This window comes from Chlorocebus sabaeus, chromosome 20, assembly GCF_047675955.1.
Source record: "Chlorocebus sabaeus isolate Y175 chromosome 20, mChlSab1.0.hap1, whole genome shotgun sequence".
NCBI classification, from domain to species: domain Eukaryota; kingdom Metazoa; phylum Chordata; class Mammalia; order Primates; family Cercopithecidae; genus Chlorocebus; species Chlorocebus sabaeus.
Genome location: NC_132923.1, coordinates 90,677,124 through 90,704,025, shown reverse-complemented (window position 1 = coordinate 90,704,025; position 26,902 = coordinate 90,677,124). Strand labels below are relative to the sequence as shown.

The 26,902-nt window shown below is 50.5% G+C and overlaps 2 protein-coding genes across 3 annotated transcripts; one reads left to right on the top strand and one right to left on the bottom strand.

Annotated features, from left to right (window-relative positions):
* Positions 1-13,021: 13,021 nt before the first annotated feature.
* Positions 13,022-24,543, top strand: TSPAN1 (tetraspanin 1). Of its 2 annotated transcripts, XM_007978917.3 has the most exons (9): positions 13,022-13,606; positions 19,042-19,173; positions 19,618-19,682; positions 22,781-22,987; positions 23,184-23,258; positions 23,375-23,473; positions 23,550-23,702; positions 23,810-23,893; positions 24,069-24,543. In XM_007978917.3, the coding sequence occupies exons 3-9, from the start codon at positions 19,626-19,628 to the stop codon at positions 24,114-24,116; spliced, it is 723 nt and encodes a 240-aa protein (XP_007977108.2). In that variant the 5' UTR covers positions 13,022-13,606; positions 19,042-19,173; positions 19,618-19,625; the 3' UTR covers positions 24,117-24,543. The 2 variants fall into 2 exon arrangements, with proteins under 2 accessions (XP_007977108.2, XP_007977112.2); XM_007978921.3 differs by lacking the exons at positions 13,022-13,606; positions 19,042-19,173; positions 19,618-19,682 and adding an exon at positions 21,931-22,274.
* P3R3URF (PIK3R3 upstream open reading frame) lies at positions 13,605-14,697 on the bottom strand. Its single transcript, XM_037999137.2, has 2 exons — positions 14,437-14,697; positions 13,605-13,830 (listed from the first exon to the last, which is right to left on the bottom strand). Exons 1-2 carry the CDS (start codon positions 14,678-14,680, stop codon positions 13,787-13,789), a joined length of 288 nt encoding a protein of 95 aa, XP_037855065.1. The 5' UTR covers positions 14,681-14,697; the 3' UTR covers positions 13,605-13,786.
* Positions 24,544-26,902: the final 2,359 nt, after the last annotated feature.

Sequence of the window (26,902 nt, the reverse complement as noted above, 5' to 3'; positions counted from 1 at the left end):
AATTTCAGAAAAAGAAGGAAAGAATGTAAGCCAAAATATCGACAAAGATTTATGCATAAAGATTTTCTTCATAGTATTTTCAGAATAGCAAAAATTAGAAACAATTTATACATTTAAGGATAAGAGTTTGGTAAAATAGGCAGAGCATGGTGGCTTGAGTGGGGTGGCTCATGCCTGTAATCCCAGCACTCTGGGAGGCCCAGGTAGGGGACCGCTTGAGCCCAGGAGTTAGAGACCAGCCTGGACAACATGGCAAAACCCCATCTCTACAAAAAAATACAAAAATTAGCTGGGAGTGATGGTGTGTGCCTGTATTTTCTGCTACTCAGGAGGATCACTTGAGCCCAGGAAGCAGAGGTTGCAGTGAGCTGAGATCGCCTCATTGCACTCCAGCCTGGGTGACAGAGTGAGACTCCATCTCAAATAAATAAATAAATAAAGCAACATACAAAACTGTCTATGTGGTATAATATTAGTCATGTAAAAGAAAACCACATATACCCCAAAATTTAAAAATACATGATACTCTGATTTCCATATATAAAAAGTGAGAGCAGTATTTATTTATTTATTATTTTTTTTCCAAGACAGTCTTGCTCTGTCGCCCAGGCTGGAGTACAGTAGCACAATTTCGACTCACTGCAACCTCTGCCTGGCTAATTTTTGTATTTTTAGTAGAGACGGCGTTTCACCATGTTGGCCAGGCTGGCCTCAAACTCCTGACCTCATGATCTGCCTGCCTTGGCCTCCCAAAGTGTTGGGATTACAGTCATGAGTCACTGCGCTTGGCCGAGCAGTGTTTATTTCTTTTTCTTTTTCTTTCTTTTTTCTGAGACAAAGTCTCGCTCTGTCACCCAGGCTGTAGTGCAATGGATGGCATGATTTCAGTTCACTGCAACCTCTGCCTTCTAGGTTCAAGTGATTCTCCTGCCTCAGCCTCTGGAGTAGCTGGGACTACAGGCATGCGCCTCCACGCCCGGCTAATATTTTGTATTTTTAGTAGAGATGAGGTTTCACCATGTTAGTTAGGCTAGTCTTAAACTCTTGACCTCAAGTGATCCACCCACCTCGGCTTTCCAAAGTGCTGGGACTACAGGCACCAGCCACCACGCCCGACCACACTGTTTATTTCTTAAAGGATACCTTATATATTTTTTCTTTTTATTTGCCTGTATTTTTAAGTTTTCTACAATGAACAAACATTAGTTAAACATTATTTGAGAAGTCACCTGTTCTTACCTATGAAGAATATGGCCACTCCTTTATACCACATTAGGCTGCTTCAGCCTTTCAGACACCTGAGGGAAAATGCTTGATGGATGATGATGAAGGTTATTGACATTTCTTTTATGTCTTAAAACCTTCCCTCAATTATCCACAGAAAGTTTTTCTCATAATCGCCAGTCCTTCTTTGGACAGAATCTATCACTGTATTACATGATGCTTTTTTTTTTAAGTAAAATAAAACCTGAAAACACAACATAAACTTGTGCTGACCCTGATATGAAAATGAATAGACAGCTGGGTTTCCAGCTGCCAATGAAGTACCAGTGCAAAAGGGATGCCCCAGCTGACCAATGCCAGAGACTGAGGTAGAAGCGCCCCCATGTCAGGCTTGCATATGGGAGCTGTCTGCAGGAATTCCAGCTTGCCAATTTGAGGTCCAAGGACACATTCTGCCTAGAGCCCCTTCAGACAACAAGGTCTCCCTCACTGCAGGCAACAAATGATTGTCAATGATTGCTAGCTAGAGAAACAGAAAACAAGATGATGCTTCCAGGACAACACAAATGGTACCACCTCCAGGAAACTGTCCCTGTCTCCTTCCTGATACTCCCTACTCCCCAAATGGCATTCCTACCCCAAGGAACCATGGCCCTGGTGCTTTCCATGCCCTCTTAGAGCAGATGTCACCATTGATATGTGGCAGCTCGTACTGTAAGACGACATCACGCAGACCTTCATTCACCTCCTGGCTCTGCCACTCAATTCCTGAGCCTTAGTTTCTTCAGCTGTAAAATAGAGACGGTAATCTCCACAGCACAGAGCACTGTCCCCCTCCTTGAATTCTCTTTGGGAACAGTCTGACAACCCAATCCTTGAGCTCATATAACATGATTGTGCCCAGAGAAACTGCCTGGCTGATCAGGCCACAAAGGGAGACTCACTAGGCCCGACCCAGTGGTAGCAGTGGCATCCCCTACCTCTATGGCCTCACCAGTCAGATCTCCAACGAGCGACAGCCAGGGAACAAACAACCAGCCCTGACTAATGATACCTCTCCCATCTTCTGGACGAGTGGTTAACAGGTAGGATTACAGGACTCCAATTATTGAGGATCTATCTAGGGGTGTGGTCATAGGCACGTCCAAAACTGAACTTGGTCTCCTCCCAGATATGTTATTCTTCCTGCTCCCTGTCTCACTGAATAGCACCACCCAGGACCCAAGCTGGAAATTAGGATATCATCCTCAAACCTCCCTTTCATTTATGTTTCCCATTCAATTCATCACCAAGTCCTGTCACTTGTACCTCTCGGCTCCATCCATTTCTTTCCATCCCAGGGCCAACACTGTGGTTCATGCCATTATCCCCCTCCCCTGAGGCATTGCCACAGCCTCCTCCTCACAGGTTTCCTTGACTCCCCACTGCCCCACAGGGAGCCTATCTCCTGCTTCTGCTGAAAACCCCTCAAGGGCTCTCGGGATAAAAACTAGCCTCAACAGGAGAATCGCTTGAACCCGGGAGGCGGAGGTTGCAGTAAGCCGAGATCGCGCCATTGCACTCCAGCCTGGGAAACAAGAGTGAAACTCTATTTCAACAACAACAAAAAACTGGCCTTAATAACTCCAAGCCCCCTACCTTGCCCCAGTCTCATCCCTGCTTACCTTTCTAACCTCATCTCTTTCTAGTTCCTGTCTTACACCTGTAATTTCCCCAGATTTTCTGTTCTGAGTCTTACCTACCTGGTTTTGCTTATGCTATTCCCTCTGTCATTAACATCCTTCTCTTCCTCCCCCCTCCCCCCTCCCTTTTTTTGAGATGGGGGTCTCACTGTGTGTTCCAGGCTGGAGTGCAGCGGCATGATCATAGCTCATTGCAACCTCAAACTCCTGGGTTCACAGGATCCTCCTGCCTGAGCCTCCCGAGTAGCTGGGACTACAGATGCATCACTATGCCCGACTAAGTTTTCTACTTTTTTTTAGAGACAAGATCTCACTATGTTGCCCAGAGAGGTCTCAAGTAATCTTCCCATCTCAGCCTCCCGAGTAACTTCCTCCCTTTGTTTCCCCAGACCAGCTCCTACTCATATTTTGAGATTCTGCTCAGATTTCTACCCTTCCAGAAGACTTTTTGCTCCCCGGTTCGCCACACATATCCCCAAACTAGGCTAAGTGTTCTTACTACTGCCATTTAGGGAGCACTATTCAAACACCTCTGATGCCTTAACTCAATCCTCACAACACCTAGGTCATCGTTGTCATCTTTTCTTCTCCTTCTCCTTTTTTTTGAGAGAGAGTTTCGCTCTTGTCACCCAGGCTGGAATGCAATGGCACAATCTTGGCTCACTGCAACCTCTGCCTCCTGGGTTCAAGCAATTCTCCTGCCTCAGCCTCCTGAGTAGCTGGGATCACAGGCACCCGCCACCACGCCCGGCTAATTTTGTGTTTTTAGTAGAGAAGAGGTTTCTCCATGTTGGTCAGGCTGGTCTCGAACTCCCGACCTCAGGTGATTCGCCCTCCTCAGCCTCTCAAAGTGCTGGGATTACAAGCGTGAGCCACCGCGCCCAGCCTCTATTATACTTATTTTACAGATAAGAAAACTGAGGCTTGGAGAAGTTGAAGCAAATTTTCCAGGGCCAAACAGTAAGTGGCTCAGCAGTGTTGAAACCCAGGTCTATTTATTTGTTTATTTTTAATTTAAACAGCTTCATTGTCCTTTTCTTATTATGAAGGTACCAAGGAAAAATAAGAAGCACTCTTTTTGGTCAGTTTGGTGAACACCCATTGTCTGGTATGCATAGGCACTCAATAATACCATCTGTCTATTCCTATGCTTATAGGCTTTTTTTCTTTTCTTTTCTTTTTTCTGAGACAGAGTCTTGCTCTGTCACCCAGGCTGGATTGTAGTGACATTATCTTAGCTCACTGCAACCTCAGCCTCCCAGGTTCAAGAGATTCTTGTGCTTCAGCCACCCGAGTAGTTGGGATTACGCAGGTGTGAGCCTCCACACCTGGCTAATGTTTGTATTTTTAGTAAAGACGGGGTTTCACCATGTTGGTCAGGCTGGTCTCCAACGCCTGGCCTCAAGTAATCTGCCTGCCACTGCCTCCCAAAGTGCTGGGAGGCGTAAGCCACCACGCCTGGCCAGGTCATATAAGCTTTTTACACCACAAACTGCAGTTCTCTTTCCTGAAGCTGAAGCCTCTGGAAGCACACAGCACACCCCTAGTTCGGCATGCCCTCCCCCGCCCCTCCTTCCGGTCCCCAGAAGCCTCAGGCTCTCAGGCCCTTGAGTAGTAACTGCTGGTGAGCCCGCTTGGCTTCCTGGTCCCTCGAGGATGAGAACAGTGATCGGTCGAATTCGCTCTTGGTGTCCAAACTGCGTTTAGACACGGACAAGCAAGACAATGGGGCCGCTTTCCGGATAGGGGACGTGGATTCTGCATCCTCCACCCCACGCCTCCAACCTTAAACATGCTCGCCAGCCACAAACCTTCAAATTTTCTTTACCAGAACCCAGGCTCAGACCTCGAGACCAGGGTCCAGCCTGTTTAAGGAGCTTCCCAGCCCCCGCACTTCTAGCTGCGTTCAACCAGACTCGGGAGGTCCTTCAAGATCTTGGCTTCCTTTTCCTGAGCAAGCGCCCGGCGCGGTTAATTATAGTCCCACCCCGCGACTCCCCGCTTCGCTCCCACCCGCGCGCCCAGGACCCTAGTTGCGGGACTTAGTGGGGAAGGCACCCCCAGTTCCGGGCCCTGGCGCCCTTGGGTCAGGGCCAGGAAAGGCACTTCCAGCCAAGCGCTGGCGCCGGGTGCGCCTCGCTCTACGGAAAGAACGCCCCGCGAATAAATCCGGAGCGGATTTGCATCACAGCAGCCGCAAGAAGGCTAGCTGCTGCCAAAGCTCCGAAGCTCTGGATGCCCCCATTCCTTCCTGGTCCAGAGACGAGGGTGTAGGGAGAGGGGAAATGGGGCAGTGGGGAGGAAGCTACTGCACGAAGCGGGTGTGCACCGGGCCCTGAAACCTGGGTGGAGAGGCAGCTAGCGGGGTGAGGAGCAACCTCCTCCTGTAGGCCAGATCTCAAGGGGGGGGCCTGGGTTCTCGTGGAGGGAGATAAGGGTAAAGGCTTTGTGTACAAGTATGTGTGTGTCTTGGATTAAAGGAAACTGCCAGCCTGGAGGTGGTGAGTCTAACAGCCCCCACCTCTACTGTTAAGAATCTCCCAGCTGTAGTCTCATCAGGTTCCCCCTACCTGCTGCTTCTGGGGTCCCCATATCCCTGAGGCCTGCACCTTGGTGACTACTGTGTGCTCACAGAGCACAGGCATCCTGACCTCAAGTCCTGACCCTGGCTATACTACTGCCCTTCAGTCATCTCACACAGCCAATCAGTGCCCGCTCTGCGCTTCCACTCATGCCATTTCTCAATCAGGAAAGTTTTTTCCACTTTGCATTAGCTAAAATTTTGCCCATTCTTTAAGCCCAGTTTAAAAACTACCTATAGCCGGGTGCAGTGACTCATGCTTGTAATCCCAGCACTTTGGGAGGCTGAGGCCAGCAGGTCACTTGAAATTAGGAGTTTGAGGCCAGCCTGGCCAACATGGTGAAACCCCGCCTCTATTAAAAGTACAAAAATTACCTGGGTGTGGTGGCGCATGCTTGTAATCTCAGTTACTTCGGAGGCTGAGGCATGCACTTAAACCTGGGAGGCAGAGGTTGCAGTAAGCCTAGATCACACCATTGCACTCTGATTTGGGCGACAGAGCAAGACTCCATTTCAAAAAAATCGATAAATTAAACTAAATTAAATTTTTAAAAAAGCTACCTATGGCATCTTCTGTGGAGCCTCTAGGGGGTCTGTGTTCCTACTTCTCTAAGCTCTTAGTGTACAAAGTCTGAGCCTCTCTTTTAGTCCTGACATTTTTCTTGGTGTGTCTGCTAAATCTGTTTTCTCCATTAGGCTGCAAGCTCTCAAGAACAAGGACCAGGACTCATTCAGTTCTGTGTCATCGGTGCCAAGGGGAGTGTTGGGGACAGCAGTGGTTCTGTGTAACCCTTGGCAGGACCTATTCCCTCTCTGGACCTCAGACTCCTTCTTCACCCTTCCAGTGAGGGAGCTAAATGAGATGACCCCCAGGGCTGCCTCTATCCCCGACGCTATGAGCCAGTGACCCTATCGGTCAGTGGCTGAATTGCCTAGCCTCCTTAGCATAACCCAACCTTGGGCAGGGCAAGGCCGGGCTGGAATCAGGGGATCTGAAATCCTCCCACCTCCCTTGGATCAGTTAACTGAGGCAATTGTGCAAGATTGCTGGGAACCTCAAGGCAATGAATCGGGTGTCAACACATCATGATGCTATCCCAGCTGGAAAGTCCCCCTGCCCCTGGCTCTGGACGCCTGACAACCAGCTCCAGCTGGGGATGGTGGTGAGGGGGAACTGGCCCATCCCAGAAAGTGAAGAAGCCCCCTTTACACTCCCTCCTCAACACATTGTCTCCAGGAACAGTGGCATAGCCCCTCACCCTCAACTCCCTGAAGACCAGTTCAGGACCACCCCACTCTGCACTCCAACCTCCTCACCCCCAATTCAGTCCAGCTATCTCCAATCTCAGCTGAGACTACCCAGAGTTCCCAAATAGAAGGAACCTTGGTTCAGCTTTTTTCACAGCGTGAGAAGCTGTCAGCCCCTATTGTACACTTATGAATGGAACTCACTGCCTCTCAGGGTTGCATGGACTGCTTCTTCCTGAAACTGTCATCCATGGACTCACGTTTTACCTATTGAAGCCTCATGGAGTAATGCTAATTTGAAACCACAGCCCTTAGATTCAGACAGACTTAGTTGAGATTCCAGTTCTGTTACTCCCTAGCTGGATGATCTTAGGCATCTTATCTACCCTCCTGGACCTCTGTTCCTTAATCTATAAAATGGGAGCAATGATTTATACACACAGAGTGGTGGTTGTGGGCATAAGATTTATGAAAACACCCATCATAGGCATTGACAAATTTAGGATATCAAATGTGGGCATTATTTTTATTCCCTATTCCCTGCATTCTCCCCTGAAGCTGCCTGATACTTTTTCTGGAAGCTGGGAATGGAGATAACCTGAAGCTAAAACTTCTCTGGACAAAAGCAAGAATATGCAATCCTAAAAGCTGCATTTAAACCCAGTTATAGACTTCAAAAGACAGCAAAGGAGATTTGAGGCCCAGAGATGGGATAGAACTTGCCAAAGGTCATACAGCAGGTATAAGTAGGTAGAACAGCAGGCAAGCAAGGAGAGGGAGGCAAATGGGCGTGTGAGTAGAGGTCAGGGCTGAGGTATTGAGCTGGATCCAAGGACAGGCAGCTGAGCAAGAAGATCTTCAGCTGACATTGCCCCATTTCCCATGCCCAGCAGGGCCTGGCATTTGCCTCTCTTTGGAACTGCTCCTTCTGGGTTCCTGAGTTTGCAGTAGTTTCCCAGAAATTCTAGGCAAATACCTTTGTTGTTTGCTGAATAACCAGCCCCAAAGATTGGACAAGGGTCCCCATACAAATTTTACCTCCAGATTGGCTCCTTCTACAGAGATGGGCACCACCCCACCCAGGTGCTCTCCACAGGCTTCGCTATCAGGGCCTTGCTGGGAGCTCTGAACCCCACCACATGGAGTGACTTTGCTGTGCATCATGTGGCTCAGGGCTTAGCACCTTTGAAGGCAGTCTATTCCTCCCAGCCACCCTGAGAAAAGCATGGAGTATTTTCTGTTCAGTACCTTTCTTCCCAAAAAAGATAGCCAGACATGGGTAGTTGCCATTCCAATATGATAAGGAGTCTTATTAACCTTTGGAAAGAAATATCCTGGGCTGATGGTAACCCCAGTTATGGGGAAGCTGGAGATGCTGGGGTCAGCATATTATGCTACTTGATCATTCTTTCTTTAGGTTATGTTGTCTTTGTTTGTATAGTTCTGCTTTCTCTATCCCCACCTGCTGCCCCCTGCCCCTCATCTTCAGGAACCAGAAATGTGTTCTCATGGACAAAGTCTGTCTTCTGCCTGGTTTGGTTTTTGTTTGTTTGTTTGTTTGTTTGTTTGCTTGAGACAAAGTCTAGCTCTTGTCCACCAGGCTGGAGTGCAGTGGCACAATCTCGGCTCACTGCAACCTCTGCCTCCCAGGTTCAAGCGATTCTCTTGTCTCAGCCTCCCGAGTAGCTGGGATTATAGGCACCACGCCCGGCTAATTTTTGTATTTTCAGTAGAGACGGAGTTTCACCATGTTGGCCAGGCTGGTCTCAAACTCCTGACCTCAGGTGATCTGCCCGCCTCAGCCTCCCAAAGTGCTGGGATTACAGGTGTGAGTCACAGCGCCTGGCCCTCCCTGGTTTAAGCTCATGTGTCCCAGGCTCCTTACCTCCCCTCAGAGTTCATGTGCGGACACCTTTGCCCATCCCCAGCAGGAAATCCTCTAGTTTAGACAGCCATCTGAATGTAAGGGCTTTATTAATTGATTTCTCAAGATGTCCATTTCAAGGATATTCTAATTTTGTCATCTGGAACTCAGTAATGCCACAATTCTGAATTTCTAAGTTTCTGTAACCCAGATTTTACCATGCTAGAATTCTGTGATGCTAAGATTCCATAACTGTGAACTCCATGAATCTAGAATTTCATGATTTTTAAAAATTGTGTTTAATGAATTTTGTTGGTAATAGTAGCCAATGCTCTCTTGGCCTTGGTTTTGTGTTTGTTTTCTAGAATTTGCAAGTCTCAGCTCCAGGCTTTCTTCTCTGGCCACACTGGTGCAGAGGAAGGTCATTGCCACCTCTCCCGAGGCTCAGGGGGTGGGATAGTACCCAGGGAAGCCCAGTCCTAGGGCCCAACACTCAGTCTACTCCCTCTGTCCTAAAAACTCTTACTTGGGCTTCAGTACCTGAGGGCAGCAGGAAAAGCAGTCTCCTTTGCAGGCCTTCCACTCAGCTTCCTTCCCTCCTTGCCCTGCCCCAGGGTCCAGGGAGAGAAAGTTTTGTCGGAGACTGGCCTGGCTGAATGGATAGGTGTGGGAAGGAGGGTTAAGCATTGGGCAGAGCGCCAGTGGAGGAACCAGGGGAAATTCCCTAGGGAGCCCTGCAGCCTTCCCCAGAGGTGAGGAAGGAACAGAGGCTGGAAGTGGGGGTGTGGGTGAGGGCACTGGTAAGGGTGGGGTGACCGGTATTGCATTGTGGGGTTGGAGCTGGGCTTCCGGCCATTGACCTGTTAGTGACAAGCGACCTCCAGCCTGGCGCCCCAGGAGCTGTCTGTTCGTGCCCTTACCCATTGACCCTGTGTTCCTGTGCCTGAGTCAGACTCCCAGAAAAATCTGGGGGGCAGGAGTTGGGGTCTGGGGAAACTATTTCTCTAGAGCAGAGAGGGGCCAGGACATTCCAAGGGTCAGATCAGGGCTTGGGCAGAACCGGGACTGAAGCTCCGGGCTCGAAGCTCCGGGCTCCTGCCTCTAGCCCAGAGCTGGTCCCTTCACAGTCCAAAGGGCCCCAGAATTATAAAGTAATACTCCCCCAACTAGCCAGGTGGTGAAACTCAGGGCTAGAGGAAGAGCCCACGCTAGGTTGCCTCCCAGGAGCAGCCTGGACCTTCTTCCAGTCCTGCAGCACATGGCTGAAGCTGCCAAACCCGATTTTCCAGTGACTGCCTGAGGCTGGTTGGAGCGGGAAGCCCTCCTCCTGGCATGAACCCTCAGGCCATCGTCCTCCTCCCCCTCACCTCCTGATTCCTTGGCCTGGCCTGCTCCTTCTGTACCTGTGCCAACTGTCCCAGTGCGCCACCACTTCCTTCTCCACCTGCCTGCCATCTCCCCTGGGCTGCTCCCCAGGCACTGTGAGGTGTGGTCCAGAGCTCCCCATCTCTGAGCCTTGGTTTTCTCATCTATAGATGGGGAATAGTGGCCTGCCTCCCAGGGACTGACTACAGGAATATTTCAAAGAGAAGTGAGGTGGGGGGGCCAAGCAGTAGCTCATGTCTGTAATCCCAACATTTTGGGAGGCTGAGGAGGGAGGATCACTTGAACCCAAGAGTTGGAGTGCAGTAGCATGATCTCGGCTGCAACATCCACCTCCCAGGTTTAAGCAATTCTCATGCTTCAGCCTCTTGAGTAGCTGGGAGAACATGTTTCTACAAAAAAAAAAAAAAGTTTAAATTATCCAGGCATGGTAGCCTGCACCTATAGTACCAGCTACTTGTGAGACTGAGGTGGGAGGATAGATTGTGCCAAGAAGATTGAGGCTGCAATGGGCCAAGGTCAGGCCACTGCATTCCAGTATGAGTGACAGAGCGAGACCCTGTCCCTAAAAAGAAGGCAGGGGAAGAGTTGAGCTGGGTGGCTCATGCCTGTAATCCCTGCACTCTGGAAGACTGAGGTAGGTGGATCACTTGAGGCCAGGAGTTCGAGACCAGCCTAGCCCACATGGCAAAACCCCATCTCTACTAAAAATACAAAAATTAGCCAGGCTTGGTGGCACACACCTGTAGTCCCAACTACTAGGGAGGCTGAGGCATGAGAATCACTTGACTCTGGGAGAAGACGGCTGCTGTGAGCTGAGATTGCGCCACTGCACTCCATCCTGGGCAACAGAGCCAAACTCTGTCTCAAAAAAAAAAAAAAGAAAAAAAAGAAAGAAAAAGAAAAAAGAAAAGAGAAAGAAAGAAACAAAGAAAAAGGAGAGGCCAGGCGCGGTGGCTCAAGCCTGTAATCCCAGCACTTTGGGAGGCCCAGATGGGCGGATCATGAGGTCAGGAGATCGAGACCATCCTGGCTAACACGGTGAAACCCCATCTCTACTAAAAAATACAAAAAAACTAGCCGGGTGAGGTGGCGGGCGCCTGTAGTCCCAGCTACTCGGGAGGCTGAGGCAGGAGAATGGCGTAAACCTGGGAGGCAGAGCTTGCAGTGAACTGAGATCCGGCCACTGCACTCCAGCCTGGGCGACAGAGCGAGACTCCGTCTCAAAAAAAAAAAAAAAAAAAGGAGATATGAATGTCATGGACCACCAGTTAGTTGGATGGTGGGTTAGTGCCATGTTGGGACCACAGTCTAGGATGTGAGAAGGAAGCGCTGCTCTGTGGAATTCTGGAGATATGGTTGTTAGGATGAGGGGTGCAAGGTAAGGGGTGTATTCCCTCTGGTTTCCTCAGGTTATCCTACTTATGGGAGAAGGAAGAACAGAGAGAGGCAGAGAACATCATCTCAGACTAGGAGCCCCTGTTACCAGTGCTCAGAGCCCTCCTCACAATTTAAAGAAGAGCTTGTATAATCTGTGTAATGTCTCTCACTGAGCTATAACTGCTCTGGGAAAGAACTCCCACTGCCTTGCTCACTGCTGTATCTCCAGAATTTAGCACCATCCCTGGCACATAGCAGACACTGTTGACTGACACAGAGTTGCAGATTGAAAAGCAGAAGCAGAGGCACCCCAAGGGGTGGAGACCATCTAGGTCAGCTCAGCTAACTCAGGCCCTTCCAGCCTGAGACCCTGGTGTTCTCAGCCTCCAGGGAACTCTGGCAGGGTGGGAGAGAGTGGGCGGCACCCAGTCATCCGGGAAGTCACCTAAACTGAGGTGGTGGATGCCCTCTGGCTGCTGCTGCCTCTGGGAGCCTAGATGGGGAGAAGAATTAGGAACCTGAAGGGGGAGGGGCAGTGAAGGAGACATCATTGCAGATACAGCTAAAAATAGCTGGAAGAGATGATGTCATCTGGTTCCCACAGCTTAGCACCCCCATCATACACACACTCGAGCACAAACACACACTCTCACAGACACAGATACACATAGACATAAGCGTGGGCATGAGTGCATGCACACACATATATTATACACTCTCATGTAGGGCAGGGAGGCTTCTGGGTCCCAGGGCCGCAGGGGCAGGGAAATCTGGTGAGTGTGTCTGCATGCGTGTATGTCTGTGTGTGCCTGGGTTTGCATGAGTGTGAAGGCATGTGTCTGCATTTGGATGCTTGTGTGCTTGTGTCTGGGTGCATGCATATTTCTGTGTGTGTGTGTTCATTTAGAGGCATGCATATGTGTTGTTACATACGTCGTGTGGGGATCTATGCATTTGTGTCTGCGTATATCTGCTTATAGTATGTGCTTGCATGCATGTGTGCGTTTGTTGCAGTGTGTGTCTATGAGTTCACTTATATTCACATGTCTGCATGTGTTTGTGAACTGTGTCAATTATCTTTATATGTATGGCCCCTCTTGGGCCCTTGAGCATGGCCCAAGCACCTTCTAGGTTTGTCTGATGTCCAGCCATCCCCATCCCATACCCTGAGGAGCCCAGCACTGTCTGGGCATGGTGTGTCAGTGAATTTTCTACCTCAACCCCCCTCAGGGTCCCAGTCTCTGGCAAGAGTTGGGGTAGACAGACATAGGCACAATTCACTTTCCCTTCACAGGCAGCAAAGGACATTAGCCAGGCTTCCTGAACCCCAGGGCGCCAGGCCACCGAAAGTCTCAGGGTTCACTCCCTTCCCTAGCCCCCTGGGAAGGTAGGCCTGGAAATGGAGCCAGATCTCGGACTGGTGCGACACACATTAACCCATGCATAATGCAACATATTAGAGACAGAGTCCCACACAACGTTCCCAGCTACTAAGACACAACCCCACAGAAATCCGGTTACAGCCAGTGACACATGAGCACACACTCAGAAATCCAAATGGAAAATCCCCAGGCCAGAGAGCTTAGCACCCTCCCTACTTTCTGGGCTCAAACTCAGTCTTGCCCCACCCCTAAGCACCCCAGCTCAACTGCCAGTTCTGGAAAACACTGACCTCAGAGAATGGTTGAAGGGCTGAAGGTAGTATGCCTTTCTCAGAATCTCACCCTTCTCCACATTCTCCTCCTTTAAGCTGTTCCCCATCCCCCTCCTGACCTTCATTTTTCTTACCAGGGCTGATGTCCTCTCCGGCACAACCATACCCTCACAAACACTCCTTGACACTCACAGTCAGTCACAGAGGCACATTCAATCACAAAGGCACATTCAGCCACATCTGCTTATATTCCCATTCTCCCGGCCTCAGACACATACACCAGCAGCTCCACCTCCACGCTGACCATCACAGGCACACAGAGGCACAACCACCTCACATCCACCTCATACTTGTGTACTCTGAGGGTTCAGTCTTCCAGCCTATCCGTCTCTGATCTGTGCCTCCCAATACCTTCTAAGATGTTTATAGAGACCCTTCTCCTTGTGCAGTTAGGAGCGTGAGGCAAGAGAGCCCCTACTTCATGGGGCAGATCAAGAGCTGAGACCAAAGATGGTCTATGTTGCTGACCTTGTCCTGTCCTCCTACTGTCTTAACTATGATCCCTGCTGTGGTCACTGAAGCTTTTCCCTGTAAGTATTCAGCCCTAACCCTCCCCTTACACCCTGCATAGTCAGCTGGTTAACACCTCCGTGCGTGAGGAATAAGGCAGTTTGAGCAGAATGATTGTATTTGTTGTTCACCACCCACACGGCCCCTAGGAGATGCAGGTCCAGGGCAAGCCAGGCTTCTGTGCTAGCTTCTGGGCACTTCTAGAGGATCAGAAAAATCCCAGGTTGCCTGAGATGTCTGAGAACTGAGGAGAGGAAGGAGAGGGAAGAGTGTGAGGAAAGCAGCAGTTCTGGAAGTTCCCTGCCCCTTGGATTTAGCCCCTTCCCAAACCCTCTGCTTCCAGCCAATCCATCCTCCATTAAGGCTGCCAGCACTTTGGGGTGCCTGCCATCAAGAGTCCACCATACATGTAGGGGTGGTATTTCATAGAGATCATCCTTTGGAGTGCCTAAACAGAACCAGGTAGGGAAATCTTCAGTGGCTCTGGGTCTGTTTGTTTGTTTGTTTGTTTTTTGAGACAGAGTCTCACTCTGTTGCCCAGGCTGGAGTGCAGTGGTGCAATCTTGCCTCGTTGCAACCTCTGCCTCCCGGGTTCAAGCGATTCTCCTGCCTCAGCCTCCCAAGTAGCTGGGACTACAGGCACGTGCCACCACACCTGGCTAAATTTCTTTGTATTTTTAGTGCAGATGGGATTTCACTGTGTTAGCCAGGATAGTCTCCATCTTCTGACCTTGTGATCTGCCCGCCTCAGCCTCCCAAAGTGCTGGGATTGCAGGCGTGAGCCACCGTGCCCAGCCTAGTGGCTCTGTTTTTTAAAACCCCACCCTGGCTCACAGGCCCCCTGGCTAACCTTGAGGTGGGAAGATCCACACTATGGTAGTGTCAGTGTGGGTGTTGTTGATACCCATGGCCATGGTGGCAGGATTGGTGGCTGCCCTGCTGGCAGTTCGACCTTGGACACCCTGCTGGTATCTTCTGCGGCTACACTTGAACATCCTGGGAAACCGGGGCCTGGGCCAGCCCATACCTGGTCTGCGGTAGGGGGAACGCATGCCCTGGGGCCGAGGGCCACGGACAAGCCGAGATGGCCCCATGGGCACAGGGAGCTTCTGCACTGTGCCTGGGGGATGCTGGTGGCCAGGGTAGCTGAGGCCTCTATGACATATAAAGTCTGCATAAGGGCAGGGCCCTTTATTACAAGTCGTGGGCCCTGACCCCTCCTCATGGGTCAGGCTCCTTCACAATCTTCTCTATTGGGTCTGGCCTAAAAGCCAGCCCAACACCCAGACAGCCTCACTTTGGCCCCCTGGGAAAGAGGCTCTAGAGGGGGAACTCACTTCCTCACTTTCTCACGTATCCATATAGTAACAATATTAACAATGTTTTTTGAGCCCTTACTATGTGCCAGACACTGTGCTAAGCACTTTACCAACGTTATCTCATTTAATCTCACAGCTACTTTTAAGGATATGCCACTATTGTACCTATTTATATACAGTCAATTCTCATTATTCCCAGTAATGTTCTATAAAGTCACCACAAACAGTAAATACTGAACAAAGGGTAAATGCGAGGTTAGGTTCCTGAAACCCTCTGGTCACAATATTTTTGTCAACTGATCTATATATATAACCTGATTTTATGTGTGGAGACACGTTATTTAATACACATTGTTGGCTGGGCATAGTGGCTCATGCCTGTAATCCCAGCACTTTGGAAGGCCAAGGTGGGCAGATCACCTGAGGTCAGAAATTCAAGGCCAGCCTGGTCAACATGGCAAAACCCCGTCTCTACTAAAAATACAAAAATTAGCTGGGTGTGGTGGCAGGTGTCTGTAGTTCTAGCTACTCGGGAGGCTGAGGCAGGAGAATAGCTTGAACTCAGGAGGTGGAGATTGCAGTGAGCGCAGATTGCACCATTGCACTCCAGCCTGGGCAACAAGAGTGAAACTCTGTCTCAAAAAAAAAAAAAAAATTATATATATATATATATAGCGCTAAGTCACTGACATTGAACTCACGGCCAACAGCATTATACTTTGTGCCTGAATGAAACTTATCTAAAGCACGTATTTCCCCTATAAGGCACATCACAGCCTTCTTGCACTTAGAAACACTAGCAAGCACTTCAGCACTGCAACTGGGGACCATTTGAGACAGTAAAATCACCAACAAAAAACACCAAAAAATGTGAGAATACACGGCACTAAATAGACCACCAAAAATCACATTTGTTTATCTATGAAAGCTGAAATAAGAAGACGGAGAGTCTTATTGTTCAACAGACCTCAGCTGGAAATATGTGTGTTGGATGGCTGAAATTTTTTGCCTTTCTGCTCATGTCCATTAATGACTGCAAAAGTACCACAAGTATTGGTTTGGGAATGACAAATAAATTTCAGTAAGCAGGCAAATTCATAGGTATGGAATCTGTGAATAATGAGGATCCACTGTATAAGGAAACTGAGGCTCAGTGAGGTGAAGTCTCACAATTAGAGGCAGGCAGGAAGCAAATCCATGATGATCAAGATCCAAAACCCAGAGCACTTAACTCTCATTATTCTGCACTCATTAATTCAGAAAATGTTCACTAACAACTTCATATGTGCTGAGCACCAGGGCCATAGATGAATGTAATCTGGTCCCGATTCTTCCTGAGAATGAAAGAGAAAGCTGCCAGCGGTGGCTCGTGCCTGTAATTCCAGCACTTTGGGAGCCTGAGGTGGGTGGATCACTTGAGGTCAGGAGCTCGAGACTGGCCTGGCCAACATGGTGAAACCCTGTCTCTACTAAAAATACAAAAATTAGCCAGGCGTGGTGGTGTGCACCTGTAATCCCAGCTACTCAGGAGACTGAGGCAGGAGAATTGCTTCAAACTGGGAGGCGGAGGTTGCAGTGAGCCAAGGTTGTGCCACTGGATTCCAGCCTGGGCAACAGAGTGAGACAACGTCAAAAAAAAAAAAAAAAAAAAAAAAATAGACTTTCTCCTTCTCCTTCCACTCCTCAGTCCCTTCTTCCTTTCCCTGTTACTCTGCTCCTCAAAGGCCCCCTTCCCAGCTTCACCCTCCTTTCTGTTCCTGCAGGACTCTGTAGGACCCTTAGTACCACCCTCACAAACCTCATCTTTCCCCCATCCCCTTCTCCAGCCTCTACTCTTGCCATCCTCAGGCTTAGAATATGACCTTGCTTCCATCAGCTTCTAGCAACTGTAACTACAAACCCACCTGCCCCTGCTCCTCCTCTTCCTCAGGTCAGACTAAGGCCTCTTCCCTTGCTCTTTATGGAAACCAGGCTTGCTTGCCTCCTTAGAGATTCCATCAGTGTAGACAGTCTGCTTGGTGGTTAAGATGTAGGCTCTGGTGCCAGACTAACTGGGATTGAATCCTGGCTCTGCCACTTACAACCTGTGTGATCATGGCAAGTACCTGACCCTTTGGTGCTTCTGTTTCCCCATATTTAAAAATGGAGATAAGAAAGTCTATCTCATGAGAAGTGGAAAGTGAAGTGGAAAGAAGTGGAAAGTGGAAAGTGAAGAGGAAAAAAAGCCTTAATATATGCAAGACATTTAAAATATGATCAGGGCCGGGCGCGGTGGCTCACACCTGTAATCCCAGCACTTTGGGAGGCCGGGGCGGGTGGATCACAAGGTCAGGAGATCGAGACCATGGTGAAACCCCGTCTCTACTAAAAAATAGAAAAAAATTAGCCGGGCGCAGTGGCGGGCGCCTGTAGTCCCAGCTACTCGGGAGGCTGAGGTAGGAGAATGGCGTGAACCCGGGAGGCGGAGCTTGCAGTGAGCCAAGATTGCGCCACTGCACTCCAGCCTGGGCGACAGAGCGAGACTCCGTCTCAAAAAAATAAAAATAAAAAATAAAATATGATCAGTATTATTAGTGTAGTCTGTAATACTATTAGCCCCTCTCTCTTCTGTCTCTTCAGCTGCCTTCTTCCACTATAAAAACAAAACAAACTTAGAAATCCACTTCCTCAGCTGGGCACAGTGGCTGATGCCTGTAATCCCATCACTTTAGGAGGCTGAGGTAAGAGGATCAATTGGGCCCAGTTCAAGACCAGCCTGGACAGCACAGCAAGACCTAGTCTGTTTAAAAAAAAAATTCACTGGACGTTGTGGCAAATACCTGTGGTCCTGGCTACTTGGGAGGCTGAGGATCATTGGAGCTCAGGAGGTTAAGGCTGCAGTGAGCCATGATGGTGCCACTACACTCCAACCTGGGCAACAGAGCAAGACCCTGTCTCAAAAAAAAAAAAAAAAATTTCAATTTCCTCCATCTCGTAGCCCCACTGCCTGTGACTCTCTCCACTTTGACCTTCTTGTTCTGTGCTCATTCCCTACTGTCCCTTCCTTCCAGAGCAGGAAGAAAATCTCACTTGAAAAGCCCATAACTATTGTTACACAGAAGACCAGCAAACAGAAGTTTAAAACCAAGTCTAAAAAAGTCCCCAGGGTCACACAGTTCATAAGCGACGGAGCCAGGATTCCAGCGCCTGGTCTGAATGACCCGGAAGCCAGGACTTTTCCCCGCAACTCTACATCAGGAGTGCTGGAGCAGGAAGCAGTCAGGCAGCCCCACTAGGAATGATAAAGATGGGATCACGGAGCCTTGGAACTGGGGGTGGTTCCTTCATGGGACCGTGGTGCCACCTACTGGCAGAAAGGGAAGGGGTGTACTCAGAGAGCTAAGAGAAGACTGGGAAGGGGAAAAATAAAAAGATGCGGAGGGAGAGGAGATGCAAAGATAAAGAGAGGGGAAAATGGGGAATGTGAGGTTTTATGGAGCGAAGAGGATTAGGAACTATTTGCTACTCGGAGGAGAGAGCAGAAGCTGCCAAATCTCGGTCATTTCCTTGAAAGTGAGAGAGAGAGAGGGAGTGTGTGTGTGTATGTGTGCGCGTGTGTGTGTATGACAGACAGAGAGAGAGATACGTAAGTACATACGTCAGATATTATTCTGTTGTTTGTTAGTTGCTGGGAGTCAGTCCACAAAGAGTTTAGTGTGCGTGTGTGCGCATGCACGCACACACACACACTCAAGTGCATTCAGGAATACTAGTACATGTTTATGTATGTAACTGGGTGCTTGCTGTGTGAACATATGGATGGCAGCATGGGCAGATGCGTGTGCATGTGAGCATAAGCACAGAGGGTATGTATGAGTGTATCAGCAGGTGCAGGGTAAGAAGCACATTGCACTGTTGTGGTGGAGGGCACACAGACATTCCGGGGAGTCACTTACCCCAGCCCTGGGCTGCTTCTTGAGATCAGGAGGGGCGTTGCCCAGGGCTGGTGTTGCCAGGCGGAGGCCTGCTGAGGCGGTGGTTGTGGGGATCAGTCTCCAGGCAGCAGGGGGCAGCAGGGGCAAGTTGAGGCTAACTGGCCATGGGTGGGGCCGGCAGGCGGGCAGAAGGAGGCTTTAAAGCGCCTACCCTTCCTGCAGGTGAGCAGTGGTGTGTGAGAGCCAGGCGTCCCTCTGCCTGACCACTCAGTGGCAACTCCCTGGAGCTGCTCTGTCCTTTGTGAGCCTCAGCAGTTCCCTCTTTCAGAACTCGCTGCCAAGAGCCCTGAACAGGTAATGGGATAGGGATAGAGATTATCCTGTGAAGAAATATCAATCTGGAAACAGGTTTGGGGAGCTGGAGGGGCTCTAGTGAGGGTTCTGAGAGGGTCTGGGGTTAGTGTGGGGAGGAGCACAGGATATGTAGGTGCCAGGAAAGGGCATGGAGTGACCTGCAGCGTGGGAGTCAGGCTGGGTGTGCAAGTGGAGGAACCTGGGGTGTTAGGATCTCAGAGTGTCAGGTGCGGGTGGAGGTCCTGGGTAGTATAGAGGGGTAAGGGTGTTAGGATAGAAACTGGGAAAAGGTCAGTGGTGTCAGACCAGGTACAGGAGAAGCTTGGTGAGATATGGGTTCAGGATCCTGGGGTCTGGCATATCTGGCTGAATATCTGAAGCCAGGGCCAGCCCAGGTGGGGCCAGGGGAACCAAGGCCCTAACTCACACATGTCTGCTTCCCAGGAGCCACGATGCAGTGCGTCAGCTTCATTAAGACCATAATGATCCTCTTCAATTTGCTCATCTTTGTAAGTATGGACGTTGTGGACTCTTCGGGGCTGCCCACAGCAGCAGGTCACAAGCTGAGCAGAGACTAAGCTGGGAATGGGAGACTGCTATGCCCAGGCTTTGTCCTGCAAGTGTCCCCATATGAGTGGGATGCAGAGGTCTCCCCAAATGCTGCTGATTCCTAGTCCCAGCAGCAGCCAGGTTGCCATACAGGGGTGTGTATGAAAAAGGGGATGGAGAAGCTTGGGGCAACCCCTCTCTCCCACAAAGCTTTAGCCCAGGCTTCAGGCAGGGCAGAGTAAGCTACCAGGAATGATTCTCCCCACTTTATAGGCACTGGGGACCCAGAAAATAGAAGGGCTCCACCCAAGTTCACCTAGCACAGAAGGAAATTCAGTACAGAGGAAATTCTTCTGTATGATGAGGAGCTGAAAGGTGGGAGGGCCTACATCTCATCAGAGCAAAGGGTCTATCTCAAGCAGCCCTTATTCATTTGACAAACATTCATTGTCTAGGATACCATGAGGGGTGCTGGGGTGGCAAGTAAGCAAAGCCTTTCTCTGCTCTGAAGGAGCTCAGCTCCAATAAGCCAGATAGGCAGATAATAACAACACAGTGTGTTTGGGCTTAGGACGGAGGTTATAGGAGCCTGAACTCAGCCTGGTTGGAGAATACTTCCTGGAGGAAATAGCTGAAGCTGGGAAATTGCGCTTGGTGGGGGAGTTGTAAAGCTTGCATAAAGGGCCAGAAGTAACGAAACTCGATATTGTTCAGAAAACCAGAAACAGATTGCATAGGGCATGTTTGAGAAGCTGAGCCATGAGGCATAAATCCTGGAGATGGTGGTGGAGATAGGGAGAAACGGACAAAGTGGACAAAGGCCAAAGCTCTAGGATGATGGCTGAGGGGTAGAAGAAGGGGCAAGGGGTCTTGGAGATGACGCCCATATCTCTGGCATGAGCAACCCAGATGGCAGGGGGTGGGGCCTGGTTTGTGGGAGGGGATGTCCCACTGGCAGCTGTGTACCCAGTGGAGGTGCAGCTCAGATTGGAGCTGGCCATGGGTATTTGAAAATCATGTGCACACAGGTAGCCACTGAAGCCATGGGAGTGGATGAGAACACTTGGAAAGTGAACTCTGGGAAACCCAATTTATTAGGGATAAGCAAAAAAAGAAAAGGCCACTGTGAAGGAGATGGAGAAGGAGCAGTGGGAGGGGGAGAGGAAAACAAGGAGAGCAAGCTATCAGAGAGGTCAAGGAGAATATGGCCCATGAAATGTTCACTGGATTTAGCACAGTATGTCACCAGAGACCCGAGCCACATTAGAGTAGGTTAGCGTAAGTAAAAGTGAGGAAGTGGGCTGGGCGCAGTAGCTCACGACTGTAATCCCAGCACTCTGGGAAGCTGAGGTGGGCAGATTAGTTGAGCTCAGGAGTTTGAGACCAGCCTGGCCAATATGGTGAAACTCCGTCTCTACTAAAAATACAAAAATGTGGTGGTGCATGCCTGTAATCCCAGCTACTCGGGAGGCTGAGGAAGGACAATCACTTGAACCCAGGAGATGGAGGTTGCAGTGAGCCGAGATCACACCACTGCACTCCAGTCTGGGCAACAGAGTTTATATACATATTGATTAGTTTAGAAGCATGGGTAGATTCTCTAGTTCTGATGTGGTCTGTGCCTTGGGCTTCCTTTGGCTGCAGGGAACTTGTTTTTTGTTGTTGTTGTTGTTATTGTTGTTGTTTTGTTTGTTTCTTTGAGACAGGATCTTGTCTGTTACCCAGGCTGGAGTGTAGTGGCATGATCGTGGCTTACTGCAGCCTCAACCTCCTGGGCTCAAGGGATTCTCCTGCCTCACTCACCCTCCTGAGTATCTAGGACTACAGGAGTGTGCCACCATACTCAGCTAATTAAAAAAAAAAAAAAGTTTTTGTAGAGGCGGTCTCACTATGTTGCCCAGGCTGGTCTCGAACTCCTGGGCTCAAGTGATTCTCCCACCTCGGCCTCCCAAAGTGCTGGGATTACAGGCATGAGCCACTGTGCCAGTCCTGAACTAGTCTTTATCCATGTATCTGGAGGAGGCAATAGGATTCCAGGGATTTGGACGGCAGAGGCTCTGCCCTGAGAGGGTTAAAGGCAAATCCGGTTTGATTTCTGGCCTCTCTTACCCAGACCTTGCCAGGCTGGGCAGAGCAGGATAGGGCAGACCTCCAGCTCCTTGAAATTTGACCCTGCAGGCTAGAAGTCCAGCTTTCTGTCCTTGGGCAAACATGCCTGGAATCCAGCCACAATCTGCCAGCTCACTTCCCGTTCTAGTCTCAGCTTTTATTCCTGGCAAGTGAGGACTAGGCACCAAGGTGGTGTCAGGCTGATTCATCCACTGAAGCCCTGGGCCGGGAGGCTTTGCTCTAAGATGTGTGGCAACTGCACAGGGCCCTCCTCAATCTGGGCCTCAGGATTCCCGCTGAGTTTGGAGTTGAGTTAGACAGCCTTTAAGAGAAACTCTGGCTGTATTCCCACTAGTGCCTCACTTTCCTCTTGTGAGGCAAGGAGGTCTTGTCTGGATGAGGCCTGAAGCTGGATTCTAGAGGGGAGCCAAATGGGGCCTCAGGTGGGTGAACCTTCTCAAACTCCTTCCTCTCCAAGGTTGCCAGCAGGTGGAACCTCAGCCCTGCCTCTATTACTATGGTGACTGTTGAGCCTGTTCTGCTACCCGCCCCGTCTCCACCTATCAGAGGACAGAGATGTTCTAGGCACCCATCACCCAGAAAGGAAATAGGAGGCTGGGACCTCATCTGCCTATTTTCAATCCTAGCTATGTGGCAGGACCCTGGTAGCAGTAAGGGAAAGGTTTGGCCCCCCCCCCCCCCGCGGATATTTCTAGAACCCCTGATCGCCTTTATATCTGCCCAGGTGTGCAGCCTGATCCTAGCTATGCACATCCCAGCTCCCATTTGTCTGGCTCTAGAGGATGTTCCCCTCCTTACAGGATGAGGTTTTAGACTCCCTAGTCAATAAAGAGGGAAGTTTCTCAGCTCCCATCCTTCTTACTCAACTGTGTGATAGTAAGCTACTTGTCAGCACTGTTTAAGGCCTGCCTGACCTCTCTCTTCCCAGCTGTGTGGTGCGGCCCTGTTGGGAGTGGGCATCTGGGTGTCAATCGATGGGGCATCCTTTCTGAAGATCTTCGGGCCGCTGTCGTCCAGTGCCATGCAGTTTGTCAACGTGGGCTACTTCCTCATCGCAGCCGGCGCTGTGGTCTTTGCTCTTGGTTTCCTGGGCTGCTATGGTGCTCAGACTGAGAGCAAGTGTGCCCTCATGACGGTGTGTCAAACCCAGCTCCACAGGCCCATGACCAAGAGTCCCCTTGCCCTTGACACCAGGCCCTGGGGTTCCCAAACCCTGCTTTGGACTCCCCTAGGCTAAGGCCTCTGTTTCACTTTTCCGGGGGGTGGATTAGGGCAAGGAGGGCTCGAGGGACTGTCTCTCCCTAAAATCCAGATCCCTGTTCCCCACTCAGTTCTTCTTCATCCTCCTCCTCATCTTCATTGCTGAGGTTGCAGCTGCTGTGGTCGCCTTGGTGTACACCACAATGGTGAGACACTGGGATGGAGGAAGGGAAGAAAATTGGGCAAAACCCTGGGAGTGGGCTGTGGCCTGTGAATGGCCACCTTCTGTACCAACCCCTAAACACTGGCCTGCCTCACCCAGGCTGAGCACTTCCTGACGTTGCTGGTAGTGCCTGCCATCAAGAAAGACTATGGTTCCCAGAAAGACTTCACTCAAGTGTGGAACACCACCATGACAGAGGTAAGGTTGGCTGGGGGAGGTTTTGGGGTGGAGAGGAAGAAGCAAGGCCCCACCTCCACCCTCATCTTGTCTTCAGCTCAAGTGCTGTGGCTTCACCAACTACACGGATTTTGAGGACTCGCCCTACGTCAGAGAGAACAATGCCTTTCCCCCATTCTGTTGCAATAACGTCACCAACACAGCCAATGAAACCTGCACCAAGGAAAAGGCTGACAACCAAAAAGTAGAGGTGTGGGCTGGCACGAGTGGGTGGGGAGTTTTCATGGCCTCAGAGTGGCGAACAGGGATGGGAGTAGGGCAGCTGCCAACTATAAATGCTCTTTTCTCTTCCTGAAGGGTTGTTTCCAACAGCTTTTGTATGACATCCGAACTAATGCAGTCACCGTGGGTGGTGTGGCAGCTGGAATTGGGGGCCTCGAGGTAAGCAGATGAGGAGGCTGGGACTGGGATACGGGCACGAGACCAGGGCTGCTCAACCCATCTGAGGCCTCTCTGGAGGAAACAGACCTAATTGGGCCTCAGGTAGGGTGTCTGTGGGACAGGCTTCAGGATCCCTATCATGTCCCCTCATCTCTCCCTGTTCCTCCCTCTCCAGCTGGCTGCCATGATTGTGTCCATGTATCTGTACTGCAATCTACAATAAGTACACTTCTGCCTCTGCCACTACTGCTGCCACATGGGAACTGTGAAGAGGCACCCTGGCAAGAAGCAGTGATGGGGGAAGTGTCAGGATCTAACAATGTCACTTGGGCCAGAGTGGACCTGCCCTTTCTGCTCCAAACTTGGGGCTAGATAGGGACCACTCCTTTTAGGTGGTGCCTGACTTTCCTTTCATTGGCGGGTGGGTGGGTGGGGGGCATTCCAGAGCCTCTAAGGTAGCCAGTTCTGTTGCCCATTCCCCCAGTCTATTAAACCCTTGAAACGCCCCCTAGGCCTAGTGGTGATCCCAGTGCTCTACTGGGGGATGAGAGGAAAGCATTTTATAGCCTGGGCATAAGTGAAATCAGCAGAGCCTCTGGGCGAATATGTAGAAAGCACTTCAAAATGCAGCATAAACCAGTTACAATGTTGCCAGTTGAACTCTTCATGTATCCTTGGGGAGAAGGGCCTAAACTGGCCTGAGATTCCTGTGGAGCTGCCAACTCAGAAGGCCTTGCAAAGGAGGGAAATAGGGTGGGGTTGGGGGTCAGAAGTAGTTATTTCTCCCCTTCATTTGGGTTCCAGGCCTGGGAGGGAACCTAAGAGGAATGGCTGAGAGGGCGTGAAGAAGTAGAGTTGGGTTAGGCCAGTCTGCCTCCTTATAACGGGGAGAACTTTGGACTGAAACTACCTCCTCCTGGGTGGGGGCACTGGACTGGAAAGCTATGAAAATAACAAGCTTGTGCCGAATTCTTACGAGGTCAATGGGAAAGGGTCACTCCTTAGGTGCTGGGAAGCCCTTCAGGAACCCCCTTCATGGGGTCCACGCTGCCTACCTTTCCCACTCAGGCAAAACCCCACATCTGTCCCTGCTTCTGGGATCTCAGCAAGAACTTCATGTTTTATTTGCTGCTGGCCTACCTGGTGTTCTTCAGACTTCTTCTTCTTCTTCTTCTTTTTTTTTTTTTTTTTTTTTTTTTGTGACAGAGTTTCACTCTTGTTGCCCAGGCTGGAGTGCAATGGTGTGATCTCGGCTCACTGCAGCCTCTGCCTCCGGGTTCAAGCAGTTCTCCTGCCTCAGCCTCCTGAATAGCTGGGATTACAGGGACCCGCCACCATGCCCAATTTTTTGTAATTTTAGTAGAGACGGGGTTTCACCATGTTGGCCAGGCTGGTCTGGAACTCCTGACCTCAGGTGATCCACCTGCCTCGGCCTCCCAAAGTGCTGGGATTACAGGCGTGAACCACCTCATCAGGCCTAGACCTCATCTCTTCTTTAGCCCTAACCATCCCTATGCTCCAGGTAGGAAACTGAGGCTAGGAAAGGCCAAGCGACTTGCCCCAGTCCCACAGGCTTCCGTGAAGAGCTCAGCCTAGATTTGGGCCCAGAACTCCAGCACCTGGTGTAGTCCTGGGTGATATGGTACTAGTTCCACTTGAAGGGGCAGCTGGCCAGAATGTCTCTGATATAGACCTGATCACTGTTGAGCCAGGAGTGAGAGGCCTGAGGGAGGCTATGGTGAGAGGGTACAGTGTCTGCTACCAAGCAAAGCCCAGCCTGACAAACCAGTCGCCCTCCTTGCTTCCCTTTGAACCCTGTAACTCTCTTCCTGAGCTTTTCCAGGACAGCCCAGAACCACCACCCTCTTTCTGAGCCCAGAAAGGAAGATGGACCTGGCCAGAACCAAAGAGTGCCTTAGAGCTGGTCTATGAGGGGCAGACCAGGAGCCTGCCAGGGTGCGGGACAGGGAGAGGAGCTAGCCTGCCGCACCCCTTCACCACCATACTGTGCCTCTCACACACTTCCCCTGCACCAGGTGCCTGTGTGGAGGCTGCACGGGATTTGTTTGCCCAGGGCGAGCCTCCACCTCATCATGGGCTAATTGCTGCTCAACCTGGCTGCTGTGCCACCTCAAGCACTATCTCCAGCTCCAGCAAACAACGAAGGCGTCAGGGTGGCGAGATATATCCAAGCCACACACCACCCATGCTGTCGCTGAGCTGGACTCCAGGCACCTGTGAAAGAGGCAGGGCAGAGAGCAGGCAGGAGGGCTGGAGTTCCAGCCGGAGTACTGTACTTGTACAGAGGCAGGCAGACCCCTTCTGACATTAGGCCCTTCACAGACCCCTTAAATGTCCTTTTCCCTGCTGTGGGCTTTCTCATTCACTGCCTGTGGACAATCCCATCCATTTTCTGGTGCCTCTATGACTAACTTCGATCTTCCTAACCTCTTTGGGTTACTGGCTATGTAAGAATGTGATGAAGACCATAACCCATTTCTTCACAAAAATGCCCGGAGAGAATTCTGAATGGCAAAGTGCTCTAAGGGTCATAGACACCCTTGCTGCTACATCTCCATCTGCACCCTAGCCCGTCTCTTGAATGATGCTTGCCCAGTCCTGTCCCATCCACTTCCTTCCCACCCCCACCTGCTCTCCCATTTCCTCTTCCAACTCCCAAGTATCCCTTTTTGTTCTCTCCTGCTCCATCTCTGGGGCAGGTGCCCGGCCCAGGCAAGATAAGCAGGAACCAGGCTGGTGGTTAAACGGTGGGGAAGAGGTGGGGTGGCTGCTCCAAGCCTCAAGTAGGGCGGGGCTAACGTCAGGCTGTCCTAGGGTAGAGTTGGGGAAAAACCCTGGAGTTTGGCATCCCCTGGTGGCCAAATGGCCCCAAATGGAAGATAAACTCTGTGGAGGACAGTAAGGAAAACTCACCATCCAACACAAGTATTCTCTCCACCACTTCCCTCCAGCACCCCCCGACCCACAAAATCACAATCACAAGACACA

Coding starts and splice junctions, on each gene's coding strand:
- P3R3URF (XM_037999137.2), bottom strand. CDS start 14,680: ATGGGGCCATCTCGGCTTGTCCGTGGCCCTCGGCCCCAGGGCATGCGT. Junction 13,831..14,436: donor GTGGATCTTCCCACCTCAAG/GTTAGCCAGGGG, acceptor TCCTCTCCTCAG/TTCTCAGACATCTCAGGCAA.
- TSPAN1 (XM_007978917.3), top strand. CDS start 19,626: ATGCAGTGCGTCAGCTTCATTAAGACCATAATGATCCTCTTCAATTTG. Junction 22,988..23,183: donor GCAAGTGTGCCCTCATGACG/GTGTGTCAAACC, acceptor TTCCCCACTCAG/TTCTTCTTCATCCTCCTCCT. Junction 23,259..23,374: donor CCTTGGTGTACACCACAATG/GTGAGACACTGG, acceptor TGCCTCACCCAG/GCTGAGCACTTCCTGACGTT.